The 27,604-nt window shown below is 30.2% G+C and overlaps 2 protein-coding genes across 2 annotated transcripts; one reads left to right on the top strand and one right to left on the bottom strand.

Moving 5' to 3' along the window:
- Positions 1-2,667: 2,667 nt before the first annotated feature.
- LOC114185745 lies at positions 2,668-3,363 on the bottom strand. The gene has a single exon (XM_028073639.1). It carries the CDS (start codon positions 3,173-3,175, stop codon positions 2,816-2,818), a length of 360 nt encoding a protein of 119 aa, XP_027929440.1. The 5' UTR covers positions 3,176-3,363; the 3' UTR covers positions 2,668-2,815.
- A 13,157-nt stretch (positions 3,364-16,520) lies between these two features.
- Positions 16,521-25,298, top strand: LOC114183593 (aconitate hydratase, cytoplasmic). Its single transcript, XM_028070666.1, has 20 exons — positions 16,521-16,870; positions 17,465-17,569; positions 17,738-17,898; positions 18,003-18,095; positions 18,978-19,163; positions 19,259-19,420; positions 19,616-19,760; positions 19,851-19,993; positions 20,070-20,126; positions 20,222-20,301; positions 20,408-20,483; positions 21,212-21,397; positions 21,563-21,630; positions 21,745-21,863; positions 22,011-22,132; positions 22,958-23,056; positions 23,136-23,615; positions 24,362-24,460; positions 24,555-24,797; positions 24,937-25,298. The coding sequence occupies exons 1-20, from the start codon at positions 16,612-16,614 to the stop codon at positions 25,003-25,005; spliced, it is 2,952 nt and encodes a 983-aa protein (XP_027926467.1). The 5' UTR covers positions 16,521-16,611; the 3' UTR covers positions 25,006-25,298.
- The last annotated feature ends 2,306 nt before the right edge of the window (positions 25,299-27,604 follow it).

Genomic DNA, 27,604 nt, shown 5'->3' with positions numbered 1-27,604 from the left:
AACGCAATTCTTTTTCGTATTGTATGTCATACTTAATATAATTACATTGACAATTGGATGCCCATTTCACTCATCCATGGTTAAAAAACACACGTACCATATAGAATACCTCCATTTTATTGGTTCTTTTTTTTTAACCATCTCATTCTAAAATAAAATATTACATTTAGCTATAATTTCGTATTCGGATCAAACCCCAAATATTGATTAAGAGAATAGAATGTCGAACCTCTAGTTTATACTGTTGTTAGTAAAGTTAAAACTTTAATGTATTTTCATCCTATAAAACAAATACATTTTAATTTTAATCCTATAAAAATAATTATTTTTATAATGAAAAATTAGACATTTTGGTTATGCCTTAACGTGTGACATATATGTATTTAATTATAGGAAGTGACCATCTTATTATGTGATATCCACTGGTATTTGTAATTTCAATTCAAAATTCTTAAAAATTTAAGTTTTTTAAGACAAATATTATTTATAGAAATTAATATAAAAATTCAAGACTGAATATAACAATCTCAAATTCTGAAAAGATAAAAATAAAAAGAAAAAAGAAAATAGATAAACTAAAATCAGCGTTTACTCCGTTTATAAACATTTAAAAATAATTATAAATTTTAGAAAGATGAGAAAAAAAAAACTTGTTTTTCACATAATTAAATTTAAAATTGTTCTAATAGATCAAATAATTTAGAAATAGAACTCGGAACTTCAATGTTCTAAGATCAAGTATCTCTTCAAATGAAAATAGAAGGAAGTTTCAAAAAGCAAATCCTCATTCCACAAGAGAATGAAAAAGTAGTTCAGTTTCACTTAACCCTCAACTGAATTAATGGAACAATTGTGACGATAAACCATCCTGAATCGAAATTAAAAACAATTTAAATGCAACTTCAACAATATTATCTAGATAAATTTATAGGAAAAACTAAAATTAATATACATCTTTAATAAAATAATATGTATTTTCAATACTAAATATATATTATAAATTTTCAAAATTATGAATCAAAACATTAAAAACATAACATTAATTATTTATAATTAGTTAAGGGTGGGAGAAAAACTTTTACAAAAACAACAATTATCTCTTGACTATAATAACATGTACACAGGACATTGTTGAATTTGAATTACAATACTTCTTTAACATCGCATTACATATAATCACATTAATGTTGCAGACAGTTGTTAAACAAAGATATAAATGAAAGGAAAACAATCAAATTTTGAAATTTTGTTCTGGGTGAATGGAACTTAGACTTGTCAAAGATTATTAAATTATTAATTTAAGAAGAAAAAAATGTCAAGGCGTTAATAAATGTGCAATAGAAAGAAAAAAATAAAGAGGCATTAATGCACGACTCACCATCTATATTCTACACAACTTATTATCCCAAATAAGTCGTGTCTCTTCATCAGTACCATCACTTCAACCTAGCAATATATTTCTAAGAATAGAATACACTAACCGATAGCAATTAAGTGTCACAAACCTATGATGAGACACATGTTTGTGAAAGCTGAAACACATGTGATGCAAGGATGGAGATCTATGCATCTCTATGATGCTATGCTGCAACCAAATATCAGAGGCATTCAGAAGTCAGTTTAACAAGTTACACAAACATGAACTTTAGATTGGCTAAATTATGTACGAAGTTACTCATCTGTTTCAAACTACTACCATGTCCTGAGATGCTCATTCTGGCTATAAGCAATTGCCCTTTCCTTGCCCCATCTATTCCTTAATTAAAACTACCAGAATGCAAAGTTAATTGAACAAGTTCATTTGACAAGTAGAACAAACTAGTTCATATACATGTTAGCAGAATGACACCCAGCATCCACATTCTTTATGTGCAGGAGTAACTAGGACTAAAATATCCAGGATGTTTAACAGTTAAGTTGCCATAAAATTTAACTAGCCAAGTTGGCAAAATGGCCATACCAAGGACATGCTCAAATCTCAAACTGTTCAGGAACAGTTTGTCTTAATCTATTTAACTACCTAAAACAAATGTGTGCCGAGTAAAAATATACATGAACAGGATTCAACAAAAACAGAGTAAAATACAGATTAACATGGCCTTCAAAGTGGGAGAAAAATAAAAACATACAGATCTTATTTGACAGCATTACAAACATAAACGTTATAGAAACACAAGTAAACCAATTAAATCATATTAATTTACCACTGTAATAATGCCTTTGAAACAGAACAATAAACACACTAACTTCTGGTTCAAACAGAACAATAAACACACTAATTACTGGTTGAAACATACCAATAAACACACTAATTACTGGTTAAAACAGAATAATAAAGTTACTATTAATTCACCACAGTACAAACAGAGGAACCAATCAATAAATGAAACACCAATAAACCCTAAATCTCAAACTAACTTATCAAACAGGAAGATATTAATGTCAAAACCAAGCGAATGCGTTCATTACTATAACTTCCTAAAGGAGTATCTATATAGTGAAATTGGAGGTAACTATTTCTATATTTTAATTTCCACTCTAAAGGAAGATCTACATAGAGAAATTGAAGCTAACCATTACTATACTTCAGTGTGCATTCAAACAAAGTCATCACAATAGGAAAATTATTAACGCAAGCAGAAACATAATAAATTGGAGAAACAGACATGCACTAGGAAAATTGATTTCACTTTATTAATTTCAGGCGTATCTGAGTAAGGTTTTTTTGTTTTTGCACATAATTAAACAACAGTGCTACATCTGCACATAGAAACCACTCTACATTCTACAATATAAGAATCGCATAAAATTTAGCTCAATTCGCGACGAGAAAATCGGCGGCTAAGGCGTCGACGAGATCGGGCGAGTCCGTGGTGGGAGAGACAGGGAGAAAGAGGACGGACTTGGCGGCCATGAGTTTCTTGCGCTGAGGATAGCGCGGGCCGTAGATCCTGGCGACAAAAAACGGAAAATCGGCGGCGGCCGCCTGTGTCTGATCGGCGGGAGGGAGCGGCAAAGGCGAGGGAGGACGACGAAGGGAGATCTGGTGGCGGAGGATGGTGTTGAGACGGTGAGATCTGGCGCTGATGCGAGAATCACGGATGCGAGCGAGAGCGCCGGGTTTGAGGTACTTGTGCAAAGATTGAGAGATGCTAGGTCTGGTTCTGCGGTTCATGGCAAAGACAGCGAGAAGTGAGAATCGAAGGTACAGAGAATCAAAGACACGGGGAGAGAGAGAGAGAGAGAGAAAAAGAGGCAGAAAGAAAGAAAGAGAGATTGTAATGGAAAGATGAGGATTAGGGATTTTAAGGAGGGAGATAGGAGTGAGAGAGGCGGGAAAGGGTGAGAGCGCGTTGGGGTGAGGGTTTCAAAACGGAGGCTTAAGGAGGCGGGATTTTAAGATCTTTTGTTTTGTTTTTGCCTCCACCCAATTTTATTTTTATTTTTCTTTTTCCCTGAAATATTCATCCACATATTCATTACAGATCACACTTCTTTTTTCCTGATTCGTTTTAATTTTAATGTTTTACTATATAAGTTGCTAGTAAATTTATAATAAGTAATTTATATTAAAAACATAAATTTCTTATGACTACAATTTTTGGTAACTAAATACATTTAAATGCAAAATTAATCATTTATATTTTTAATTAATAATTATAGAATGAGGAAATTCTCTTTCTCATGTTTTTCAGACTACATGCTTTAGAAACCAAATATAATTGTACTTAGTAGATTTGAGGAATCATATTTTGTCAATTAATCTTTATTAATTTGATTTAATTTTTTGTTATTATTACAATTTAAATTTGCATTTTTTATTTTAGTTCATTTATTTTTTCTTAATTTTTTTATTTTTATTGGAAGAAGACATTCATATAATTATAGGTATTGATAAAAAATATAGAGAGTAACATTTGTTATTATTTTTGAAATAAAATTGAGAAAGTAATAAAAATAAAGTGTGAAAGAGTAATTATATTTTGTTATATGTAAAAATAACAATTTATCATTACTATTAAATGTATTATTTTAATATAATAATATGTCTAAGAATGTATAAAATTATATGAAGATTATATTTCACTTAATTTTATGCATTAAAAATATTATCTTACAATAGTTTAAAAAAATCTCTCTTTTTCTTTTACAGTAAAATGTACAAAAATGAACTCTCACTTTTTTTTCACACAAAAATATTGGATAAAAATATATAAAACTAAAACTAGATTTAATAAAATTCATAAATACAATATATTTACTGTCATTTATTACATAATTAAAATCATTAATTTTCAATAAAATTGTATATGAATACAATATATAGATAAATATTATATTTAAAACATTTAAAATTTAATTAATAAAATGGTCAATTAAATTAAAATCACAATATATTGTTTATATTTATAGTAGTATTTTTTATTGCTGTTACCTAACATATACCTTTTTTTTGAAGGTTAATTTAGAGTGTAGAATGGTACCAATTTTGTATGCAATGTCTTTATGTCTTTATTTTTATTTATTTTGATACAATGGAAATCTACCCCTATTAAAATTATTATATTTTTTAATAAAATATAACTAGATTTTATTTCCGATATTTATACATGTATAATTGTATATACCCATATCAAGAATGAATACAAATAAATGATTAAGGATAGTCATTTTAAATGATGATAAAAATGTCATAAATACAACTATAAATCCCTGTCTGACAATGTCTAACCGAGAAACACTTCATAATTATTTTATTTTTTATTTGTTTTTAACATAATTAAAATAAATACACTAATATTTTTACATGGTCAGTATTTGTGCTTCAAAATATTTAAATAAAGTTATTTAAATTTTGGTCTAATAGAGAAAAGTTTAGCAAAAGATTAAATTTACATTAGGTTAAGATTTGAAAAATACATTAGTAGTTGTTTTTTAATGACTTCATATATATTTTTTTGTACATAAAATAAATCTTTACAAAATTTAGAATTCTTATCATATTTATGTTTCTTTTTTTGAAAAACTTAAATTTTATTATATTAGGGTTTCTAAAAATAATTAGATTAAATATGTTTTTTTTTCTTAACTTTTAATAAAATTTGAAATTAATTTTTCTTTAAAACCTTAGCCCAATTTATTCCTCTAACTGTATATGTATGCAGATTTAGTCATTTTAACTAAATTTTGTTATGTTTATTTTATGTTTTAAACGAGTTTCATGGTATTTTTTTAGCTAACATTAAAACATAGATGTGTTAAACGGTATTAAAACCTTAAACATTTGAAATGTTAAATAAATTAAACAAAATTTGGTTAAAATGATTAAATTTAAACATTTATAAAATTTGAGGACTTTTAAGCTAAAATTTTGAAGATGAACTAATTCTAATTTTCATCGAAGATTAAAAAACTAAAAACATATTTAACCCAAAAAAATATTCAAATATGTTGTTTTTTCGACATAACTAAAATCTTTAAATAATAAATTATTGTTTTAAAATTTTTATTGTTTATGATATTCTTTTAGAAATTCAATTCAAACTTCTACATTGGTTTATTTATTCCTTTAATATTTTATCAGTTATATTTATTTGTATTCATGTTTTATTTTATTTTTTGTTATATTTAAATTTTATTGTGATTACATTTTAAAAAACACTTTCGTTTAGAAAATTCAAATATACTTTTGTTCATAAAATACATGTGGACCAATCAAGTGTAAAAGTTTACTTATAAATTCTTCAAAAAAAATACCAAGATTAAAGGTGGATAGAAAAACTTTACTAATTCTATATGATGATATTAAATAATGTTTAAATGTGATAATATTAAATATAATCAAAACATTAAAGTTTTATATGTTCAAATATTATATTATTACACAATTTTCTTACCTTTTAATATTATTGTTATTTGTAATAACAAAAAAAATATTTTTTAAATAGTCCCGTGCATTGCACGGATACAAAAACTAATTCATTACAGATCATACTTATTTTTTCCTGATTTGTTTTAATTTTAATGTTTTACTATATAAGTTGCTAGTAAATTTATAATAAGTAATTTATATTAAAAACATAAATTTCGTATGGCTACAATTTTTGGTAACTAAATACATTTAAATGCAAAATTAATCATTTAAACTTTCAATTAATAATCTAAATTGTAATTTATAGAAACTAGTATTTGTAACCTTGAAAGCACGGGACTTTTTAAAATTATAATATATTTATTATATTAATTTAAAATTATAAAAATGTAATTATAATTTGAAAATTATATAAATTAATAAAATTATATAAATCAATTGATAAAAAATAAAAAATACTACAATAAATACATAAAATAGATATCAGTTTTATTTCAAACTTTTTCATTTTATTAATCATATATATATATATATATATATATATATACTATTTATTTAGATGTTTATATAATTTTATTAAAGACTAATAATTTAATTGCATACAAAATTTAAATATAAATATTTATTTTTAAATATATATATATATATATATATATATATATATATATATATATATATATATATATATATATATATATATATATATATTACAATGGGATTCACAAATTATAATTTATAATAAGAAAGAAATATTTTCATCTTTTATTATTAGAGGTCCTACTAGTGATTATAATCAGGTATAATAATAGTACGGAGTGGAGACGAGTTTCGTTTTTTCATACCCATCCTTAGAAAAAAAAATGCATTTTCATCTTTATATCTAAATTTAATCGTATTAAATTTGTATCCCATCCACATCTTTACTGGATAATGAGAATACACTCGTACGGATTTCCTTAATGTTTCGATATTAATTAATTAATTTTTATAAAATAACATAAAATTTAGGTAAAGGAAATATAATATTATCAAATATTAAAAGCATGGTTGTTTCTTCAATATCAAATATTTTGAAAAAAATTATAAATGTATAGATTTTAAATTTGTATACAAAATAAAGTTTCATGAGAATTAAAACATTTATTAAATTTGCAAAAGTTACTGAAACCCAATTGATAAAATTTAAAAAAAATATAAAAGGAAAACAAATATTCAAATTAACAAATATTTTAAATATTTGTTTACTTCAATTTTTAAAATTATAATGAAATATCTTTTTTTATACACTAAAGTTATAATATGTTACTTTATTAAAATCACACAGAGCGCAAACATTAAACTAGTAATAATGGAATTTGAACATAGATCTTTCATCTTTTGAACATATGGATAATAATGAAAAAGTTATGAAAATTACGTTAGATTATTATGTTATATTAAATAAAATTTATTTAAACAATTATAGTGATAAAATTACAGGTATGATAATGAGTTATAAAATAAAAAATAATTATATAAAAAACATCAAAATAATATTCTACATGACAAAAATAAACAACAAATTAAAATATTAAAAAAATTATCAATTGTGTCTTGGAAACAATTTGAGAAACCATTAAATGAAATCGCATAAAGGGAACAAATTAAAATCAAGGATACAATAAGATGAGAAATAACTTAGAGATTTAAGAAAACTTTTCAAATTTCAATATAATGGATGGTTGATAAATAAGGAGAATTGTTTTAACGAAAGAAAAAACTTCTTCAAATGAAACAAAATAATAGTAATAATATAATAAAAAAAATAAACTTTTTATAATACCTAGTAGATGAAATATTTATGTTCTTGAACCCTTAAATTAAGAGTGGTAAACATTCTTGTGTGAAAATAAAATATACAATAAATAAAAATATTAAAAAAGTAAAAATATTCAAATGTGAGACATAAAAAATATTTGATTGATATACATCATTTAAATATAATTGCATAGAGGTTGTGATAAGATGAAAATTATCTTGGAGATGCGAATAAAGTTTATGACAAGCCTTAATAATTTATACGGGGACAGGACAGATATGTACATCCTCATCCTCATCCCCATCCTCAATTAAAAAAATCGGATATTCTCCATACCTATACCCATCCCCAACCAATGCAAGAATTCTCCGTCAAAATGGGAAGGATTTGGACAACACCCACGAAAATGGATTTATTTGTCATCAATAGTCATATTTGTAGGAAGTGTCAAGATTTAATGAATCAAAATCAACATATTGAAGTTGGAATATCTAAGTAATTTGAACAAATTCGTGACGTGTATAGAAGACATTTGACAACATCAATTGATTGCATTTGTTTTATTTTAAAGCAAGGATTAGCTTTTTCTGGTCATGATGAATCAACTAGTTATGCTAACCATAGGGATTTCCTTGAACTTCTTCAATTTCTTGTTGAACATAATGAACCAATAAATGATATTGTCTTGGAAAATTGTCCTGAAAATCATCAATTAATTGCTCCAAAAATCCAAAAGGATATGCTAATGCTACTTGGAAACCAATAATGCTATTATTACTTATCTTCAATTTTAATATAAAATTTTGGTTCCAATCCAATACTACATATAATCTAAATATTGTTTTAGAGTTAAAAGCTAATCACCCCACTTTAATTTCCAATGACAAATGCATTATAGCAAAAATATTTATTTCCCATCAATTTGGACAAAATTTTCAATCTATAATAAACTTTCCTGATTTAAAGCCAAAATAACACTAATATAAATATACCGAAAAAACGAGAAAGAGTCTACATTGTTTTAAAAAAATACAAAAACTAGTACACATATCTTTTGGTCTAAGAAACATGCTAAGTGACGTGGCATAATAAGTCTCGTTTAACTTTGTTGACCTAAAGTAGTTTGAAGATATTCTGAGATATATCTGTTACTGCAAATATTCATATATTAATTGTTTATGTGATTAAACCTCGGTAGTTTGATTATGTTTCAATATTTCTTAATACCATATATTTACAGAGTATTTACTATATCGGGTAATGTATCACATAATTGTTAATTTTCCAGTAATTTTACATATAAACGGTAAATTGTTATATTTGTTTACATTATTTGATATTGTCTTAATACTATCTATTTTTATCACACGAATAATAAGAGTCAAAAAATCCTATAAATACACCTAGTATTTCACAAAGAAATACAGATTCTCTCATATTCATTCTTTCTTACTTTAATAGATCCAAACTTTCTTACTGACTTGAGCGTCGAATAGTCTTTTACATATGAATCTTCTATTGGGTTCCAGCCCTTAGGAGCACACATCACGATTCTCCAACCCATTCAAATATTGTTACCTGTCCAAAGGTCCACACGTCGAATTCCAATAAGAACAACTAGTATTCAAAGATCACATCTTATAACAATTTTGGAAATGAAAGCTTATGTTTCAATAAATGCCTTATTGGCATATCTAGGAGAGTAAGTGGTACAAATAAGCAACAAACATATACATATAATTAATACCCCAAAAGAATTATTGATAGAGGACTATCTTTCAGACATATACTTGAAAAACTTGAGGAAGAACTTTTAGCATTAAAAGGACATGAAGAGGTGAAGATCATACAATTAAATAATAATTTAGATAATTAAATTTAATTATTGAATTTCGCTTGGCCTATGTGGTTGGGTCTATTTTTTTATCATCACTTTTTGATTTAGTTTTTATTTTTTTAAGGTGGTTGTTCAACTTTTATAGTTGGGCCTATTTTTATTCTTTTATCTTTTATCTTTGGAATATTGGGAAAGTCTATTTATACGCATTTTCATAATTTTTGTAATCACTTCGTTCATTAATAAAATTGTTTCTTTAAGAGATGGTTTGTTTGGTTCTTGGACTAAAACTTTAGATTCTTATAAATGATTAACAACTTGTGGCGAATCTACCTTAAACTTATCAATCTTGATTGTGACGTCTTGACTTATTAATCTTATATTGGATTATGGCGTATTGACTTATCAATCTTGGATTGAATTGTGGTGTCTTAACTTATCTATCTTTGATTGTGGCGTCTACCCTTTCATTTTTATCAAAGAGAGATCTTTTTGTGGCGAATCTTCCTTTGCTTATCAATCTACTATACTGTGGCGCTTTCCATCTTTGTTTAAATTTGCGTTCTTTACTCTCAATTTTATTGTTTATCTTATAGAAGAAATCCATAGTAAAAAAAATCATCATGTTTTCGGTTAGGATTGTATCATTTGGTAGCAGAGCAAGGTTATGGTTTGAATTTCTTCTCTTATCTTAATTTTTTGTAAAAAAAAAACAAAAATTTAATTTTCTTTTAATATGTGTGTGTTCATGTGTTCTTCGTTCAAAATATAGTATTTTTGCATTTGATTCATAGAAAGAAAATTGAATGAAATTAGTGGTCATAGGTATATTTTAAGAAAAAAAAAAGTTAGGGTCCAAAGAAAAAGAAAATGAACAATAGTCTAATATAATTGTGTACCGCCATATATGATTATGGTTGTGAACATGTTGAATTGTTTAAATCTTTAGCCCGGTTTCTACATTATTATAATTTGTTCTTTGGTATTCCTTATTACTATGAATAATGAGTCTATTCTTTGACATCAACTCAATATTCTCACTTGAAGGAAAAACTGAAAACAAGGACTATCATGTTTAGAGGCTAAGTGTGTAATATGGATGGGTGGACAATTCTTTGTTAATTAGAATAAGTTGAACAATTTTTTCATATGAGATTTGTTAAGCCAATAGTTGGGAAGGAAATTGAGATTGGATGAGATTCAATTTTCCAATATATAATGGAAATAATTCAATGTTAATAAGTCCTTTTGAGGAGAGGGATGTAAACTATGTAGACTAAGAGTGTGAGTATGATAAAAACATATATGTTGATGGATATGATTTCAAGTTGATCAAATGCTTCTAATGGACAATAAAGATGGATTTGCTAAAACTTATAAAGGAATTTCATATTGCTATCACACCAAGAGGATGTAATACATCCTTTGTCTTTTTTTTTATTACAAGTAATCCTTTAGACCTTGGAGATTACAAGCTTATTTCTATTGTTAGTTGCATAGTTGCATATATAAAATAATAGTCAATGCACCTTTGAATATGAAGCAAGTTTTTTCAAAAGTGATTTATAAGAGGAAAGGTGCATTATTGGGTGATAAAAACATGTTACACATTGTGTTGATAACTAATGAAGTGGCGGAGAGGTTGAAAACAAAGTGACTTATGTTCATAAATATAAATACATGTATGACTTGATTTCATGAATTTTTTTATTACACATTTTAAGAAAGTCGTGTTTTCATAAAATATATATTACATAATATATTGACACATGATTCACATGCGTTGGTTATTGGAAGCCCTATAATAAAATTCCAAATGCAAAAAAGAAAAAATTGAAACAAGGAAATATTGTAGCACCATTCATTTTTAGGTGTGTTTGTAGCGAAAGGTTTGAGTGGCCTAATGAAACAAGTGTTTTTTTTTTTTTTTTTTTTTTTTTTTTGTAAAACAAGGTTGTTTTGAACCTGTAATTGTGAGATAGGATCAATGGACTTCTTTTTCTGCCTAACAGAGTGAAGTCGTAAGGATTCATGACGACATTCAAGCTGAAGTCGTCATGAGTGTGACTGTTTTTTTTTTTTTTTTTGCGAAAATGAAGTTGTTAGGTGTTCTTGTAAGGGTAAGAGCCAAGCGATCTCAAAGGCCTTCAGTATTCTTCCTCCCACTTCATGTCTCTTCTCTTTACAGCTGACTCTGGCTCACCGTCAGGGGTGGGTACCTGCAAATACTCCGATGCTTAAGTCAGCAATAACCCCAGATACTCTCTGTAAAATATTAGTTTCAGATAACTTACCTCTTATTAGACAGTAAAAATATCTTTTATACTACCTGGCATTATTCCCACTTTTATTGCCTACAGAGCGGTTTCCTTCTCCCATTAAACACTAAGGAATCTTAATCAATACAGTAACTGCCTCCCAGACCTTAACGGTAACATTTCTACATTCCATTGGACTTCCGAACTCTTGGACCTGTGTGCTATCTTTGCCGTGACTGGGATGGGTCTACCCCTTTGCACTGCTGGCCCATTACGCATCAGGACCCTTGGGCCGAGATGTACCAGGCACCAAGGGCCGACATCTACTCGGCCTCCACCCTACACGTGCCTGCCACCCTACCAAGCCACTCCCTGACTCCAGTGCCTGAAATGTGTCTAGCCATTGGACCGTGATGTTTACGGCACCTGGGCCGAGATACATGCCTCTGACCACACCACTCTAACCCTCTTTTACTGACTGTGCCTTATCTTGAGTAACACCCTTTCCTGTCGTGTCCGTGGCCGAGTACATCCCTCCCAAGCTTCCCTATTGTACCTAACTAATGGGATGTACCTAGACTTCCTATACATTAGGATTCCTACTAGTTTATGTGTATGAAAAAAGTGAAGTCGTCATGTATGTTGACGACTTCGTCATGAGTCATAACGACTTCACCTTATTCTGTAAAAATAAAAAGTTCATTGACCCTATTTTACAATTACAGGTTCAAAACAACCCTGTTTTACGAAAAAGAAGAAGCCGAAACAAGTTATTGAACAAGGCATGTATAAAGGCCACAATGTGGGTGACAAAAATTTTGACATTGATTTACCATTATACAATCTTTTTAGGAGAAGTCACCTTCAATAATGTGTCAGTCATCAATAGTATGTTAAGGAGTTTTAAGCTAACATTAAAACTCCAAGTAAACCTCTTTAAAAGGGGATGTGGGACAAAAGAGGCAATCAAGTAAAAATATAATATAGTCATAATTTTGTTGAATTGTAACCTTTTTACTTTTTGAATCCTTATAAACAATAATTATAAGAAGACTTAATACTGGAGTTAATCATAACAAAGTTTAGGAGTATACCGACTTTGTGAAAATTTAAGCATTTAACTTTATCATGACATATTGACCTTTATTATTTTTGTCTTTGTTTAAAATTCTAGATAAGGTGAATGCAAATATGCAATATCAATTTTTGCGAGGATGAAAAAATGTTAGAATGAAAAATAACTTAAATGAATTGGAAGGACGTATGTTAACCCATACACATTTGTGGCTTATATGTGAAATATGTTAGAATATTTAATGCATTCACTTCTAGGCAAAGTGAGTACAAAACATTTTTCATCAAAAATAGTCCATGTGGTGTAAGGTGTTAGAAATCAACCATGGAAAATGAAAAGAGTTTCAAAAAGGGGTGAACACAAATAAGTGCAATCTTTTACTGTGGAAGGACTTAAAAAATGTGGAAGAGACACTCGTTGCAAGTGATGTTAGAACAATGTCAGTTGAAATGTAAAGGATGAAAGAAACATTATTTTTTAGCTTAATAAGTGAAAAGAAAATAAGAGTTTAATTGTAACCTATCCAAGATTATTCCTTAATCCCAAACAAAAAAAAAGGACACAATGAAAAATATAGGATGGGTGCAAAAATAGGGGTAGCGAGACTTTCAATGAAAGAGAACATGATTTGCATGGAAAGAAAACATAATTAACAGTTTTAGGGTAGAACCAACACTTTTATAACTAAAAGGGGACAACATAGATGGGTGAATGTGAAATAAGGATCCAAACGATAATAACATATGAGGTTTTGTGTGAGATTTAGTGAGAAGTTAAGAAATAAGTTATTAGGTAAGAAATATGGACATAAAATGTCTCTCATAAGGTTACTCATTTCATTTAGGGTGTGTTTGGAGTAGAGGGTGAATTTGGAAGAGTAGATTTGAGTGAATCTCAAAGGAAATAAAAGGTGAAGTTGTAATTGTTTGGATTAAGGAAAATATTGTGTGATTTAAGATGAAAGTTTCTTTATAATATGATGAATATGATATATTTAAAAATGTTATAGTGAATAATATTAGATATTTACCAAATCATCCTTGAGAGAAATTGTATTATAATTTTAAAAATAATTACTGAAAATTATGTGAAAATACATTTTAAATTTTTATTTAAAATTGAAAAATATCTCCATAAAAACATTTTATAAAATCATTGAGTTTAACCACTGCATGAAACTCTCAGTAAAAAAAAAATTAAAAAAACCAAGGAGTGATTTATTAAACTTTTAGGGAAGAGCATTAGAGTTGTGTGAAGAGTAAGTAGGCTACCTATTATAGCCTACAATAAAGGTTTTGATGCAATGCAATTTATTGTGAGTTATAAACATTAACCAATATTCAATACTATATAATAAGATAAAACATGTTAAGCTCGATAAACATTTTATCAAATATATTATTGATATATAAGTTATTGTTATAACACATTTTCTAAGTAATTTCATATAATAAACATTTTCATCCAGGAACTTTCTTAATAGATTTTAAAATATTGTACCCAGATTGGAAACAATAAATATTCATTTAGTAACTTGGAAAGAAATTGTAATAGAAAATTATTAAGGGAAAAATATTTTCAATATCTCAATTTAGGTTAAGAAATAATATTTTTATAATATTTTATATAATTTAGTGTATTTTTATTTTCTTAGTTTAAAAATAATAATGATTACAAATAAAAGTGATAAAAATATAATTGATATAATGATTATTAATAAAATGGTTAAATAGACTATTATAAAACATGTTTTTCATTTCTAGATTAAATATAAATGTCTTTCTCTATTATATTTTATGAAATCATGTAAAATTAAAATATCTCTCGAACAAATGGTATTTGGAGTGTTTATCACGTTAATAACAAAGTTTCGCAATGAAATATTATATAACCTCAACGTGTTATTTATTTTATTAGAGATAAAATCTTACATTACTTTTATAAAGTAAATATATATATATATATATATATATATATATATATATATATATATAACTTAAAAATAAAATACAAATTTTAAAAGTAGATTAAGGAAGGAAAATATATATATTTAACTCAATAAAATAATAATTTTAAATTTTTTATATAGTTCACAATTCTATTTACCAAAGAAAACTTATATGACAAATCTATTTATTTATATTCTGAAGGAACTTGATCTAAAATTATTTTCTTTAATACAAATTAACTTAATAGTATTAAATTTATCCTAGATTTATTTATTTCTTTCAATTATCTTTAGGGAGATGTTTAGCGGACGATACACTTTTTTTTCCATAGCCAACTATAGTGAATCATTATTTATAAAAAGAACTATGATTAGTGGAAATTAAATTATAGCTGAAAATATTTATATAAATTTTTAGAAAAACGCTTAAATTTACCAAAATCTTTATCATTCAACATTTTAATAAAAGTAGCATGGCACTTTTTTCAGTAACTTTTCTATTTATTTAATTTTCTATTCTTATATCGTTAGATCAAATTCGTTCTCAAAGAATCTTGTCTTCTTGGAATATCTTTTTTTATATGATAAACCAGATATGAGAAATATACTTTTCCAGCTTTATATTTGAGAATAACTTCTTTTTCTGCCAAACATCCCTAACATTAACAAGTCACTTTTTTTTCCTTTTTAGTATAATTTTATTAACTTGACTTTTTCTTTTCAATATGAATAATGTAGTTCTTTACTTTTTATTATATATGGAGGTATCCAAATATTGCTGATACGAAATAATGTGATACTTTAAAATGTTTAACCGATTAATAATACATGTCAACCGTTGCTTATATACTTAAAATACTTTTAAAAATACTAAAAGATGTTTTAAATTGATTTCATGACAAGAGACTTTACTAAATTTTAAATTTTCTTGCTTTAAAAAATATAAAGAGTGCTTTATTAATAAAAAAAAATCCAAAATATTAGTCTTGTTGGGAATCGTCAACGTTTGTGCTGGACCTACCATAGAATATTATTCCTGGTCGGTTTCGATGGCTGAGTATTATTCCCACTTTCTGAAACCAATTCAGACAAGTACCTTCAAACAAAAACTCTTATTACTAATCATGATAATAAATAAACCAAAATCAACTATGGTACATCGCAGGCGCATGTACCACAATAAACCCTAGCCACACGTGATGATCCTTGCGCTTTCAACGGCTAAGCAATGCTGACCAAGTTGGCTCGTGATTATCATTACACAAAAGTGAACACCGACACCAGTGATATGTAAAACAAGGAAAAGAATAAATGAATAATTCATTGCATTGAGCTATTGCATCAAAGATGAAAAATCAACGATGGAGAAAGCACGTGGAATGATTCGTTAGTCATAGAAAGCTAATAACGGGAGAAGGGAACGGTGGTGGTTTTTTCGCCAGGGATGGGAATAAAGTTAAATGAAAGAATACAACTTGATGAAGCCACTTGGCCAAAATTCGAAAAATTTGCCGGGAACCCGGGTATGTGTTGGAAGGAATTGTTATAACAAGTAAAAGAAAAATTAAATAACCTACGACGATAAGTTGGGTATTTTAGAGAGTTGATTGGACATGAGGATTGCATAGTATGGAAGCTCCCGCAGAGGAACGGGTTCGGGTCTCAATAAAACGGTTTCTGCTTGGTATTATCCTCAGTAATAATTGAGAGTAGGCTTATATATATAGAGAAATATTGGGTACTGTTATTTTCTTCTAGAGCTAAAAGAAGCCCTAGTTTGCGTTCGCTCTCCACACGCTTCTCAGCATACGAATGCTTTGATCATGGCTTCTGCAGCCTCTTCGCTCCTCCGAGCTTCTCGCTCTACGCTTGCTTCCTCTACCTCCACTTCTGTTTATAGAGCCTTCTCTCGCTCCGCTCCTCGCCGATTACCCGGCTCTTCCACCGCCGCGCGCTCCTTCGGCTCCGCCGTTCCGCGATGGAGCCACGGCGTCGATTGGCGCTCTCCACTCGGCCTCCGCCATCAGATCAGAGCCGTCGCTCCCCTCATCGAACGCTTCCACCGGAGGATCGCCACTAGTGGTACTTCACTGTTCTCTCCCGCAATATTGGAGTTCTGTTTCTTTTGATCTGCTTCGCTTGGCTGAGAATCGTTCGTTTTGGATGCGATTTTTCGTATTTCGATCGAATTTGAAGTTTGAATTGACTGAATTTCCTTTTGCCCTTTTTCTTTTCTGGAATCTTCTGTCCGATCGTCAACGAGGTTAAGAGAGGAAAAATCATATATAACCTCAACGTTTAATCCATCATCAATTCATATTATTATTATTATTATTATTATAATTGTAATATAGTTGTTCGCCGATAAAAAAAATAGTTATAAAATAGTTGTGAAATAACGAGGTTAAGAGAAAAGAAATCATATATTCACTCGTATATTCCCAACCGGGTTTGATTTAAACTGAACATTATTTAATTCATCAAATATTAATCCATACTGCAATATCTTTATAATATAATTGTCTAATTATTGTTTTTGTTGTCATAGTATTATTATGTTTATTATTTAGTGCTGACGGATTGTGCTTTATCTGAGTGATTTGTAGTTTAGTATCTCTAATGTATGCAGCTGAATTTTGTGTTCTGATCGGTCATCTAACGTAAGTGCCATTTCAGCTCTTGATAATCCTTTCAAGGGAAATCTAACGAGTCTCCCTAAGCCTGGTGGTGGCGAGTTTGGAAAGTTCTACAGCCTTCCGTCTCTCAATGATCCGAGAATTGGTAATTTGCTAGCGTAATTGTTTAATTTTATTTACTAGAATTTTGGTTATGTAGTTCTATTATCGTAATCTAATGATGATTAGTGATAAAATTCTAGTTCTTTAAAATAGCGATGTCTCTTTGTTAATTCTTTTTTGCTGATGGTTTCAACTATGTGGTCCTTGACAGATAGGTTACCATACTCTATCAGAATTCTCCTTGAATCTGCCATCCGTAATTGTGACAACTTCCAAGTTACTAAAGAAGATGTTGAGAAGATTATTGACTGGGAAAACTCTTCTGTGAAGCAAGTTGAGATTCCTTTCAAGCCTGCTCGCGTTCTACTGCAGGTAACTTGTTCAATACTGGGTGCGGCAAAAGAGTTGTGGTCATGGATGGGTGATATACAATCATTTGGGTTCTTTCTTTAACCTGTTTTTTCTTCTCACATCAGGATTTTACTGGAGTCCCTGCTGTTGTTGACCTGGCTTGCATGCGTGATGCTATGAATAAGCTTGGCAGTGATTCTAATAAGATCAATCCTCTGGTATACACCATTCTTATAATTTTTCTGTGCAGTCATTGATGCAGAGATTCCAAATTTTTATGTGCTATGTAGAGTTCTCTACGTGCCTTAAACTTGTAATTGTTCTCATTAGTAATTATTGGCTTTTTGATACACAATATTTTCTTTTTACTTTGCGTATTACCGACTGTCTATCTAAAGTGTGCTTTGGTACTGTAACTTTCATACACATTCATATATATAGATATATAGATAGATAGATAACATTTCCTCCTGATTTACTTTGTATATACGTTTTAAAAGAAATTCTATCTATTAGCAGTGTCATCATACATAGTAAAAACCATTTGTTGATATATTTTTCCATGCGGCCAGTCCCAACCAAAGTGACTTTTAAGGGAGTTTATCCGCTGACTGATATGAACTTATATTAAACATGCATAAAATTTGATTAGGAATTTGTTTAAGATCAAATGTTGTTTACTGAATTGTTTTTGAAGTTGTATGTGGTAATAGAGGTTTGAGAGTGAGACTAATAAGGAAACATTTAATGATTTGATTAACTGTGTAGGATTCCTTTATATTTTTTATATTATTTGAAAGAAACTTGTGCTGTTGCATGCATTGCAGGCTATTTTAATTTCCTAGACAGCTCATTTACTATTTCAAAAACCGTATCATAGCAATGAAGGATTTTATGAACTAATTTTCCCTAAAAGTGAATCTTCGAGAACTATTACTTTAAAGTTTGAGTAATTACTAAAAACAGTTTAAAACTAACTGTTAAGCCTAGTTATTCTGATTTTAGAAATTTAACAAATAGCCCCCATGGCCATATTTTCCCTACATGCTATGTTTGCTATAGTACAAGTGTTTCTGACTCTTGGCTATAATTGTTGTCAGGTTCCTGTTGATCTTGTTATTGATCATTCAGTTCAAGTTGATGTAGCAAGGTCAGAGAATGCAGTGCAGGCCAATATGGAGCTTGAGTTCCAGAGAAACAAGGAGAGATTTGCTTTTCTTAAATGGGGGTCTAATGCTTTCCGTAACATGCTTGTTGTCCCTCCTGGTTCTGGTATAGTACATCAGGTAAGCGCTAATCAGACATTAGTAATGATGTTATGGAATATATTTTTTATGGTTATTTATTGTTAATTACGGGGACTTGTTTTGTCTTGTTGTAGGTCAATCTTGAATATCTTGGACGTGTTGTTTTCAACAGTGAAGGCCTGCTTTATCCCGACAGTGTTGTTGGGACTGATTCACATACAACAATGATTGACGGGCTTGGAGTTGCTGGATGGGGTGTTGGGGGTATTGAAGCAGAGGCAGCAATGCTTGGCCAGGTATATTTACTTCCAAATTTTGGTTTATTGGTGGTTAATGTGTTTTGATTATAATATTGTACTTCCCTATAAATGTGATGAATTCTGATAAATTGTTCTTTAGAATTAAGTTTTTTTATCCTTATCTCAAACTTAGCTCATAAAGAACTTTAGTTACAGTGGTGTTCCTAATGATGTGTACTTTGATAATGACAGCCTATGAGCATGGTGTTACCTGGTGTTGTTGGGTTCAAGTTATCTGGAAAGTTGCGCAATGGAGTTACAGCAACTGACTTGGTTCTAACTGTGACACAAATTCTTAGGAAACATGGTGTTGTGGGGAAATTTGTTGAATTTTATGGTAATTGGCTACACTTGTTTTTCTTCATTATTTTTAGCTTATGCTGAACTGTTCTAACTGTTTAACGGTATTTATGGTTTTGTTCTATAGGTGATGGTATGGGTGAGCTATCATTAGCCGATAGGGCCACAATTGCCAATATGTCTCCTGAATATGGTGCAACCATGGGCTTCTTCCCTGTAGATCACGTTACATTACAATACCTCAAGTTAACTGGAAGAAGTGATGAGACTGTAAGTATGCACTCGTTATTTTCCAATGATGTGAAATGCTTGTGAGATTTCTTAAATTTCATTTTTGACATTGTAGGTGGCAATGATAGAGGCCTATCTCAGGGCAAACAAATTGTTTATTGACTATAATGAGGTAATACTAGTTTAATATCCTATGTACTCCTTTTCAACAAAACAAATGTGTATATGTCAGGGTATGGAAAGTTAATTTATTTTCTGGAAATACAGCCTCAACCGGATAGAGTTTATTCATCCTATCTTGAATTGAACCTCGACGAAGTTGAACCATGCATCTCAGGACCCAAGAGGTAAGACCCTTTCATTTTGCAAAACATGTCTTGCATTTAACGTTTGTTTAAAAAAATTCTGCTTTATAATCTGTGTGGTAATTCATACTGAATATACTCCTTCCAGACCTCATGATCGGGTGCCTTTGAAAGAAATGAAGGCTGATTGGCATGCTTGTCTGGACAACAAAGTGGGATTTAAGGTTAGTAATGCTGTGATGGTCAAGTAACTAGGTTAAGTTTGCTGTCTCCTTTTTTTTTGTGTCCGTGGTAACTTAGAACTAACGTATACCTAAATGATGATCACAAATTGAATTTCAGATTGTTGCATCAAACACAAATTACTTTACTGTTTACTGAATGCCTTTGGTTCTGCAAACTTGGACAATCAAATGGTAGCATTATAAATAGCCACACCCAGTGCACAAGGGAAATAACAACATTATGTTGAGAGAAAGAAATTGCTATTTTTGTTTCTTGAAACGTGAATTTAAAATATGTTCGATATTACCTGAGGTGAAGGGAGTCCTGTTTACTTATTGTATGACTTTGTTTCTGCAAACTGGGCAATCAAGGGGTAGCATTATAAATAGCCCCACCCAGTGCCCAATAGAAATGACAACAGTATGTTAAGAGAAAGAAATTGCCATTTTCTTTCTTGAAACTTCAATCTAAAACATGTTTGATGTTACATGAGGTGAAGTGAGTCCTATTTCCTGAATACTATTCTTTCTTTATTATAGTTCTTATTTTCTATGATCACTCTACCAAGATTTCAGAAAGGGTATGATAATAAGAATGAAAGACATTAATCTTTTTCTAGTATTTGTCATTCTAATAGTTTCAAGTTGTAGACTTTAACTTGGTGACACTGTTGCTGTCATAAAGCATGCAGCAGTTTAATCTTCTTGCATGTTTTCTTGAAATTCAGGGTTTTGCTATACCAAAAGATGTACAAGGAAAAGTTGCAAAATTTGATTTTCACGGGCAGCCAGCAGAGCTCAAGCATGGCAGTGTTGTGATTGCTGCAATCACAAGCTGTACGAATACATCAAACCCAAGTGTTATGCTTGGGGCTGGTCTCGTGGCAAAGAAGGCCCATGAGCTTGGTTTGAAGGTTAGGCACCAAAATAGATGTTAGAAACTGTCATCGTGGTACTTCTAAACATGTGCTTAAATGATGTTGTCCAGTTTTTCTTCCACTTCCAAAGGTGCCAAATTGTATTTTATTTATGCTGTCCTTTTCTAGTTCGTAATTGTAGATGTTTTTACTGGTTGACAGGTTAAGCCATGGGTAAAAACAAGTCTTGCTCCTGGATCTGGAGTTGTTACAAAATATCTACTTCAGAGGTACTTTTCATAGTGGAATATCAATTTTTTAATTTGTATTATAAATGTACTTCCCTGCTCAGTCTGCTCAATTCTTGAGAAATGTATTGAACTTGTTTTATATTTTTTGGTCAGTGGGCTGCAAAAGTATCTAAATGAACAGGGTTTCAATATTGTTGGATTTGGCTGTACCACATGTATTGGCAATTCTGGGGAACTGGACCCGTCAGTAGCTTCTGCTATCTCTGAAAATGGTGAGATATCAAATATCGTTTCTGTACTTGAAGCTAAATTCTGCCATTCTTGCAATTGTCATGCTTATAACTTTTTAGATAAACTACTAATCGGATTCTGCTTAACATTTACTGAACTGATTAAATTCTTATAATTGTCTTGGGCAGACATAGTGGCTTCTGCTGTGTTGTCTGGGAACCGTAATTTTGAGGGCCGTGTGCATCCCTTGACCAGAGCTAATTACCTTGCTTCACCACCTCTAGTTGTTGCTTATGCTCTTGCTGGCACAGTATGTTTCCCTGATCCATATTTTTGTTGTGTATATGAAAGGGTTTTTATTATTGCTTCGTTCATATAGTCTGATTTTCATATCTTGTTATGAAGAATGGTTAGATTGTGATTGTCAAGTACTTTGTTGGAAAAAACAAAACTGATATGTTAAAAGTGCTGGTCTGGAGGCTGACCTCAGACGTTGATGTTGTCTGGTCGATACTCTTCATATATATATATATATATATATTTGTACATGTTCTGGTTGCTATTTCTAATATAGTAGACTTACACTGAATTCAAATGCAGTGCTATATGTGTTATTTTCAATTATCTATCAAATTTTTAGAATTTTTATATCCAGAACTTGGGATCTTGACTTACAATTTGCTATGGGCTTAGGCTATTTTTATTTTTTCTTCTGACATTGCGTGCTAATGTCTCCGACTAATATGTCCCCGTGTTCTGCCAACTATATTAGCTTTATCTTGAAATTTGTTTTAGTACGTTGGATTCTTTTTTATTAACTAGTCCGTTAAAAGGTTGATGGAATATAGGACCTATTACGTTGAGAGGGTGTTTTCTATTTCCATTTTTTGTTCCACGATTGACCACAAGAAGGCCATGTTTTTTGTTTTCAAACATTTGCAAATGAAACGGTGAACAATTCTTGTTTTGTTGTTTTTTATGCTGACATTTATAAATAAGAAACAAAGTTGAAATAATGACATTGTTGTAATCAAAAGTGAAAGTAGAGAACAACTCGAACATTTTCTGAAACTAAACTTGCCGTTAGAGTGTGTACACTATTAACATATCATTTACCTTTTGGTTGAATTTCCAGGTTGACATTGACTTTGAAAAGGAGCCAATAGGAACAGGGAAGGATGGAAAGAATATTTACTTGAGGGATATTTGGCCATCCACTCAAGAAATTGCAGATGTAAATGATGTTTAAATTCCTCATTATGTAAAATTTACAAATTTTACTGTGTAATTAACTTTGGTTACTTGATTCATAGGCTGTTCAATCCAGTGTGTTGCCTGACATGTTCCGAAGCACATATGAAGCTATTACCAAAGGTAACACTATGTGGAACCAACTGCAAGTTCCCGCCGAGACCCTGTACTCATGGGACCCGAAGTCAACATACATTCATGAACCTCCATACTTCAAGGGTATGACCATGGATCCACCCGGTGCTCATGGTGTGAAAGATGCCTACTGTCTGCTGAATTTTGGTGACAGCATAACAACTGATCACATTTCTCCTGCTGGAAACATTAACAAGGACAGTCCAGCTGCAAAATACCTTCTGGAGCGAGGGGTGGAACAAAAAGACTTCAATTCATATGGAAGTCGCCGTGGCAATGATGAAGTGATGGCGAGGGGAACTTTTGCAAACATTCGTCTTGTTAACAAGCTCTTGAATGGGGAGGTTGGCCCCAAGACAGTTCACATTCCCACCGGGGAGAAGCTTTATGTGTTTGATGCCGCGCAGGTAAATTATGTACTAAAGAAGTATAATATGCTGTTTCTTGCTTTTCAAGTGGCTGACTTTTTATTTCGTATGATATTTATTGACCTTTTCTTTCCTAAATCATTTTCCAAAATTTAAACTAACAGCCATTTGCTGATGAGGAAAAACGTTGATTTTTTTTTTTATAATGCATGTTATGTACATCAATTTTTCGGTCTTGCTTATTAAATAATTAAAATAGGTAATCACTAATTCACGACTGGTTGCAATGACTGCAAGGCTTGTTATTGCAACTAAATCTCCCAATTTTGGATCCTCCCCTTGGAGAACAACAATGCATTTTCTGGAAAGATTTTTAAAAATAAAAAGTTTAACATTTACTGAAGAAAAGGAAAAAGGAACTGAATCAAGGAGCTTTTTGGAAAAAACCAACTCCTCTTTCTTCTCTACTCCTTTCTCTCCCTCCTTACTATCCGCTACCCCCAACCAGCACTAAGGTTATCTCTGGAGTTTAAAAAAATGAAAACTACCAGACAATTTTTACCTTTTAGTTATTCTAATGGATTTTAAACCAGAAAACTTCTAAACCAAGTATAGACTTGATAAAGGATCAAAATCCACCAGTCACCTTAATATGAAAAGTAAAAGATTATTTTTCCACCCATAGTAGAACTAGTGGGGATACCTTTGTGCTAGGACAATGAGATAAACAGTCTGATTTTTGCTCTTTTGATATTCTAATCCCCACGATTTTTCTTTTACGCCAGAGATACAAGGCTGAAGGGAAGGACACCATTGTTCTGGCTGGAGCCGAGTATGGTAGTGGGAGTTCCAGAGATTGGGCCGCTAAGGGTCCCATGCTATTGGTAAGTCATATATAGCCTGTCATTTGGTGGTTTTCAGAACATATCTCGAGACTTATTCATGGCTAGCATGATAACGTGTACTTATTTCTGACAGGGTGTCAAAGCTGTGATAGCTAAAAGTTTTGAGAGAATTCATCGTAGTAATTTGGTAGGAATGGGTATTATTCCTCTTTGCTTTAAATCTGGTGAGGACGCTGACACATTAGGATTGACCGGTCACGAGCGTTATACAATTGATCTCCCGAGTAAAATCAGCGAGATAAGGCCTGGCCAAGATGTCACCGTAACAACGGATACTGGAAAATCTTTCACCTGCACAGCTCGTTTCGACACTGAGGTAATTTAAACATGTCCCTTATTCATGTTTGTCCATTGATGCAATTTAATGTAAATTGTGGTCTATTATTGAGCGCCATATTTCGGCGTTCCAAAAACTTGTCCTTAGATTATTGTGTAACACACCCTTGTATTTTCAGGTGGAACTTGCTTACTTTAACAATGGTGGCATACTTCCGTATGTGATCAGGAACCTCATTAAGCAGTGAAGTCATCGTTGATGGAAATTTTAAATGCTGTTGCCACTGCGTGTTCACCTTTCGAGTGGTAATAAAATGAGATAAAGTAAATTAAATAAATAGGAAAGGCAATTTTTTGACACTTCAAGGTGTTTATATTAGGCCTGTAAAACATCGAGTGCATTGATTCTAGATTTCTCATGTCTGCGTTCTGTGCCCATTGAACAATGGGGACGATTGTATTTTTGTATAAGCTGACGTGATCCTTGCCGATGGCAGTGAATATTCTTTTAATTTAAATACTTCACTTAATTTCCTTTTAATGTCTACATAGAAGTTGAAACTGAATGGGAGGTGCAGAGCTTTTCAGCCCACATAATAAGAAAATAATTTACTTTCACTCTAAAATTTTCTTGTAAATGGATGATAAAGAATTTATATGATATAACATTATGTTTACAGGGTGGATATAGCATTATGTCTGACTTTTTATGACACGTTTCCGTTCTCCTTGGCTTATAGTTTTTGTCGTTGTCCGAAACCACCAATAACATGTTCCTTAAAATAATCCACCAATTACTGCTGTAAAAGATACAATGTGATGTTAACCACAACGTTTAAAATAGGCAAGGCAATTGTATGTTTTCTATTTGAAACAATTATAGACTTATTTGTAAAATTACAGAAAATCAATAATAAAATACATGATATTTATTTGTAATAAGTACAGAAAATTGATAATGAAATAGATAAAAGGTAATTAGTAAAAATATTTATTATATTTAAAAAAATCAACCACTTCCAAAATAATTTCATCATAGTCAATACTAAATCAGATGTGAATATGAGGTCATAAAAGTATAGATTCCCAACTTAAGAATCATGTGCAATAGTAAATCTAGTTTTACAACCGTATTAATTAAACTCATTTAACTGAAAGAAAAAAGAAACATTTTGAAAATAAATCTGAGAAAAAAATTAAATAATTATGTATGGTGATGAATTAAAAGAAAAAACGGGTTCATTTGTACTTATAAATACAACTAACATATCAAATATACTGATAGTCGTTTGATAGAAGTGGTTAACGGTGAAAGATTTTGTTCATGTCAAGACTTTCAACATTACATCTAATATCTATTTTTCTTGTTTTTAAAGATCAATAATTGATGTCTCAGTTTTTACTTTTACGTTTTAAGCCACGCCACTTGAGATTTAAGTGTGTAAAGTTATTAAACCAATCTTGAAATATACTTATTTAAATATTGTAAAAGAGAGTATTTCAAGTTTAAAAGTTTAAAATTTATTGGAAAGTACCAAATAGTCTTCCAAGAATCGAGAAAAAAGAAGACGACAAAAAAGACATATATAGTTAATATAAAATTTGATATTTCACATACAATAGAATAGATCATTACTATTTATAGAAGTATTACAAAGTATTTATTACAAGTACGTAGTGAACACCTACTAACTATCATATAATACAACACTAATTGAATTGTTTGCAATACTTTCTATTATCTCTCTAATCAACTTCACATCATCTGCGTTGACTTTGATAAAATATGAACCAGTTGTTAATTGGTACTACAATATTTTAACACCAATTCTTCTTTGCTAACATGATTTCATAGGAAGTAAAATCTTGTTTCATCCTTCCATCAGCAATAACATGTCTAGCTAAGCTTATAGGAAAATTGTTGTTTATTAGTATTTTCATTGGCTCTTATCTTCCAATTTTTATTTTTCATACCAAGTTCTCAAGCCATAAGACTTGACATGTTCTCATTAAGGCTGTAACTAATGTAATCAACCTCTCATAAAGATAATCCTACCACTAACTCCTTTCTAGAACACCATTAGTGTTCCCTTGTCATCCAACCTTTTTCTTCTTTCATTAGATACACTCTAAAATAACTTACTCCATGTTTTCTTCCACATGTTTCCACTTAAGTCATATAATGTAGGTTCTTAGTTTGATTTTTGTTCAAAATATAAGCAATAGTAGATATAACTTTTCCCTGAAATTGTTTTGGCATATTCAAATGAACCTTCAAAATTAGTTTTCTCTTGCAATAGTAAACTTTCATCCCATTCTGATTCATATTCATGCCATGGCCTTTCTCCATTAATTATCCAAAGCTTAAAGTTGGTTTTCATTTGTGGTAATAAAAAACATTTATTATGAATGCTTATTTTCCATCTTTTCCTCCAATCAAATTTGTGCCCAATCCTTTAGCCTAAATAGGTTATTATCAACAAATTTCACCTTTTATTGGACTATATTTTTTTTGTCTTATGATTTGAACACCCAGTTTCAAAATACCAGTAATTATTATTATCTTTAATGAATTTAGTTTAGACGCAATCAGAGTCCTTTTCAAGCAATCCTTTGTTGCCACATTTATCATGACCATTTATTAACCACCAAAAACAGAAAATTCATAGCCATTAGTACGACGAAAATATATAACATATAATGGTCTTCATTTTTTTTAGTGGTTTTTAAGTCTTGTATGCTATGCAATACTACATAAAAAAAAATATGAGAAAGTTTAGGAGCTCATATGTCCTTTGACTACATAAAGGTAAATTCATCCTTGCTAAAGTATACGGTATAATAATT

This window comes from Vigna unguiculata, chromosome 5 (genome assembly GCF_004118075.2).
Source record: "Vigna unguiculata cultivar IT97K-499-35 chromosome 5, ASM411807v1, whole genome shotgun sequence".
Classification (NCBI taxonomy): domain Eukaryota; kingdom Viridiplantae; phylum Streptophyta; class Magnoliopsida; order Fabales; family Fabaceae; genus Vigna; species Vigna unguiculata.
Note: the sequence above shows the minus strand (reverse complement) of the source record. Positions and strands in the feature narration are given on the sequence as shown.

What these genes read in the sequence shown, in the direction of transcription:
- LOC114185745 (XM_028073639.1), bottom strand. Translation starts at nt 3,175, where the DNA reads ATGAACCGCAGAACCAGACCTAGCATCTCTCAATCTTTGCACAAGTAC.
- LOC114183593 (XM_028070666.1), top strand. Translation starts at nt 16,612, where the DNA reads ATGGCTTCTGCAGCCTCTTCGCTCCTCCGAGCTTCTCGCTCTACGCTT. An exon ending in TCTCAATGATCCGAGAATTG is followed by an intron (nt 17,570 to 17,737) that starts GTAATTTGCTAG and finishes GGTCCTTGACAG; the next exon opens with ATAGGTTACCATACTCTATC. An exon ending in GAAATTTGTTGAATTTTATG is followed by an intron (nt 19,761 to 19,850) that starts GTAATTGGCTAC and finishes TTTGTTCTATAG; the next exon opens with GTGATGGTATGGGTGAGCTA.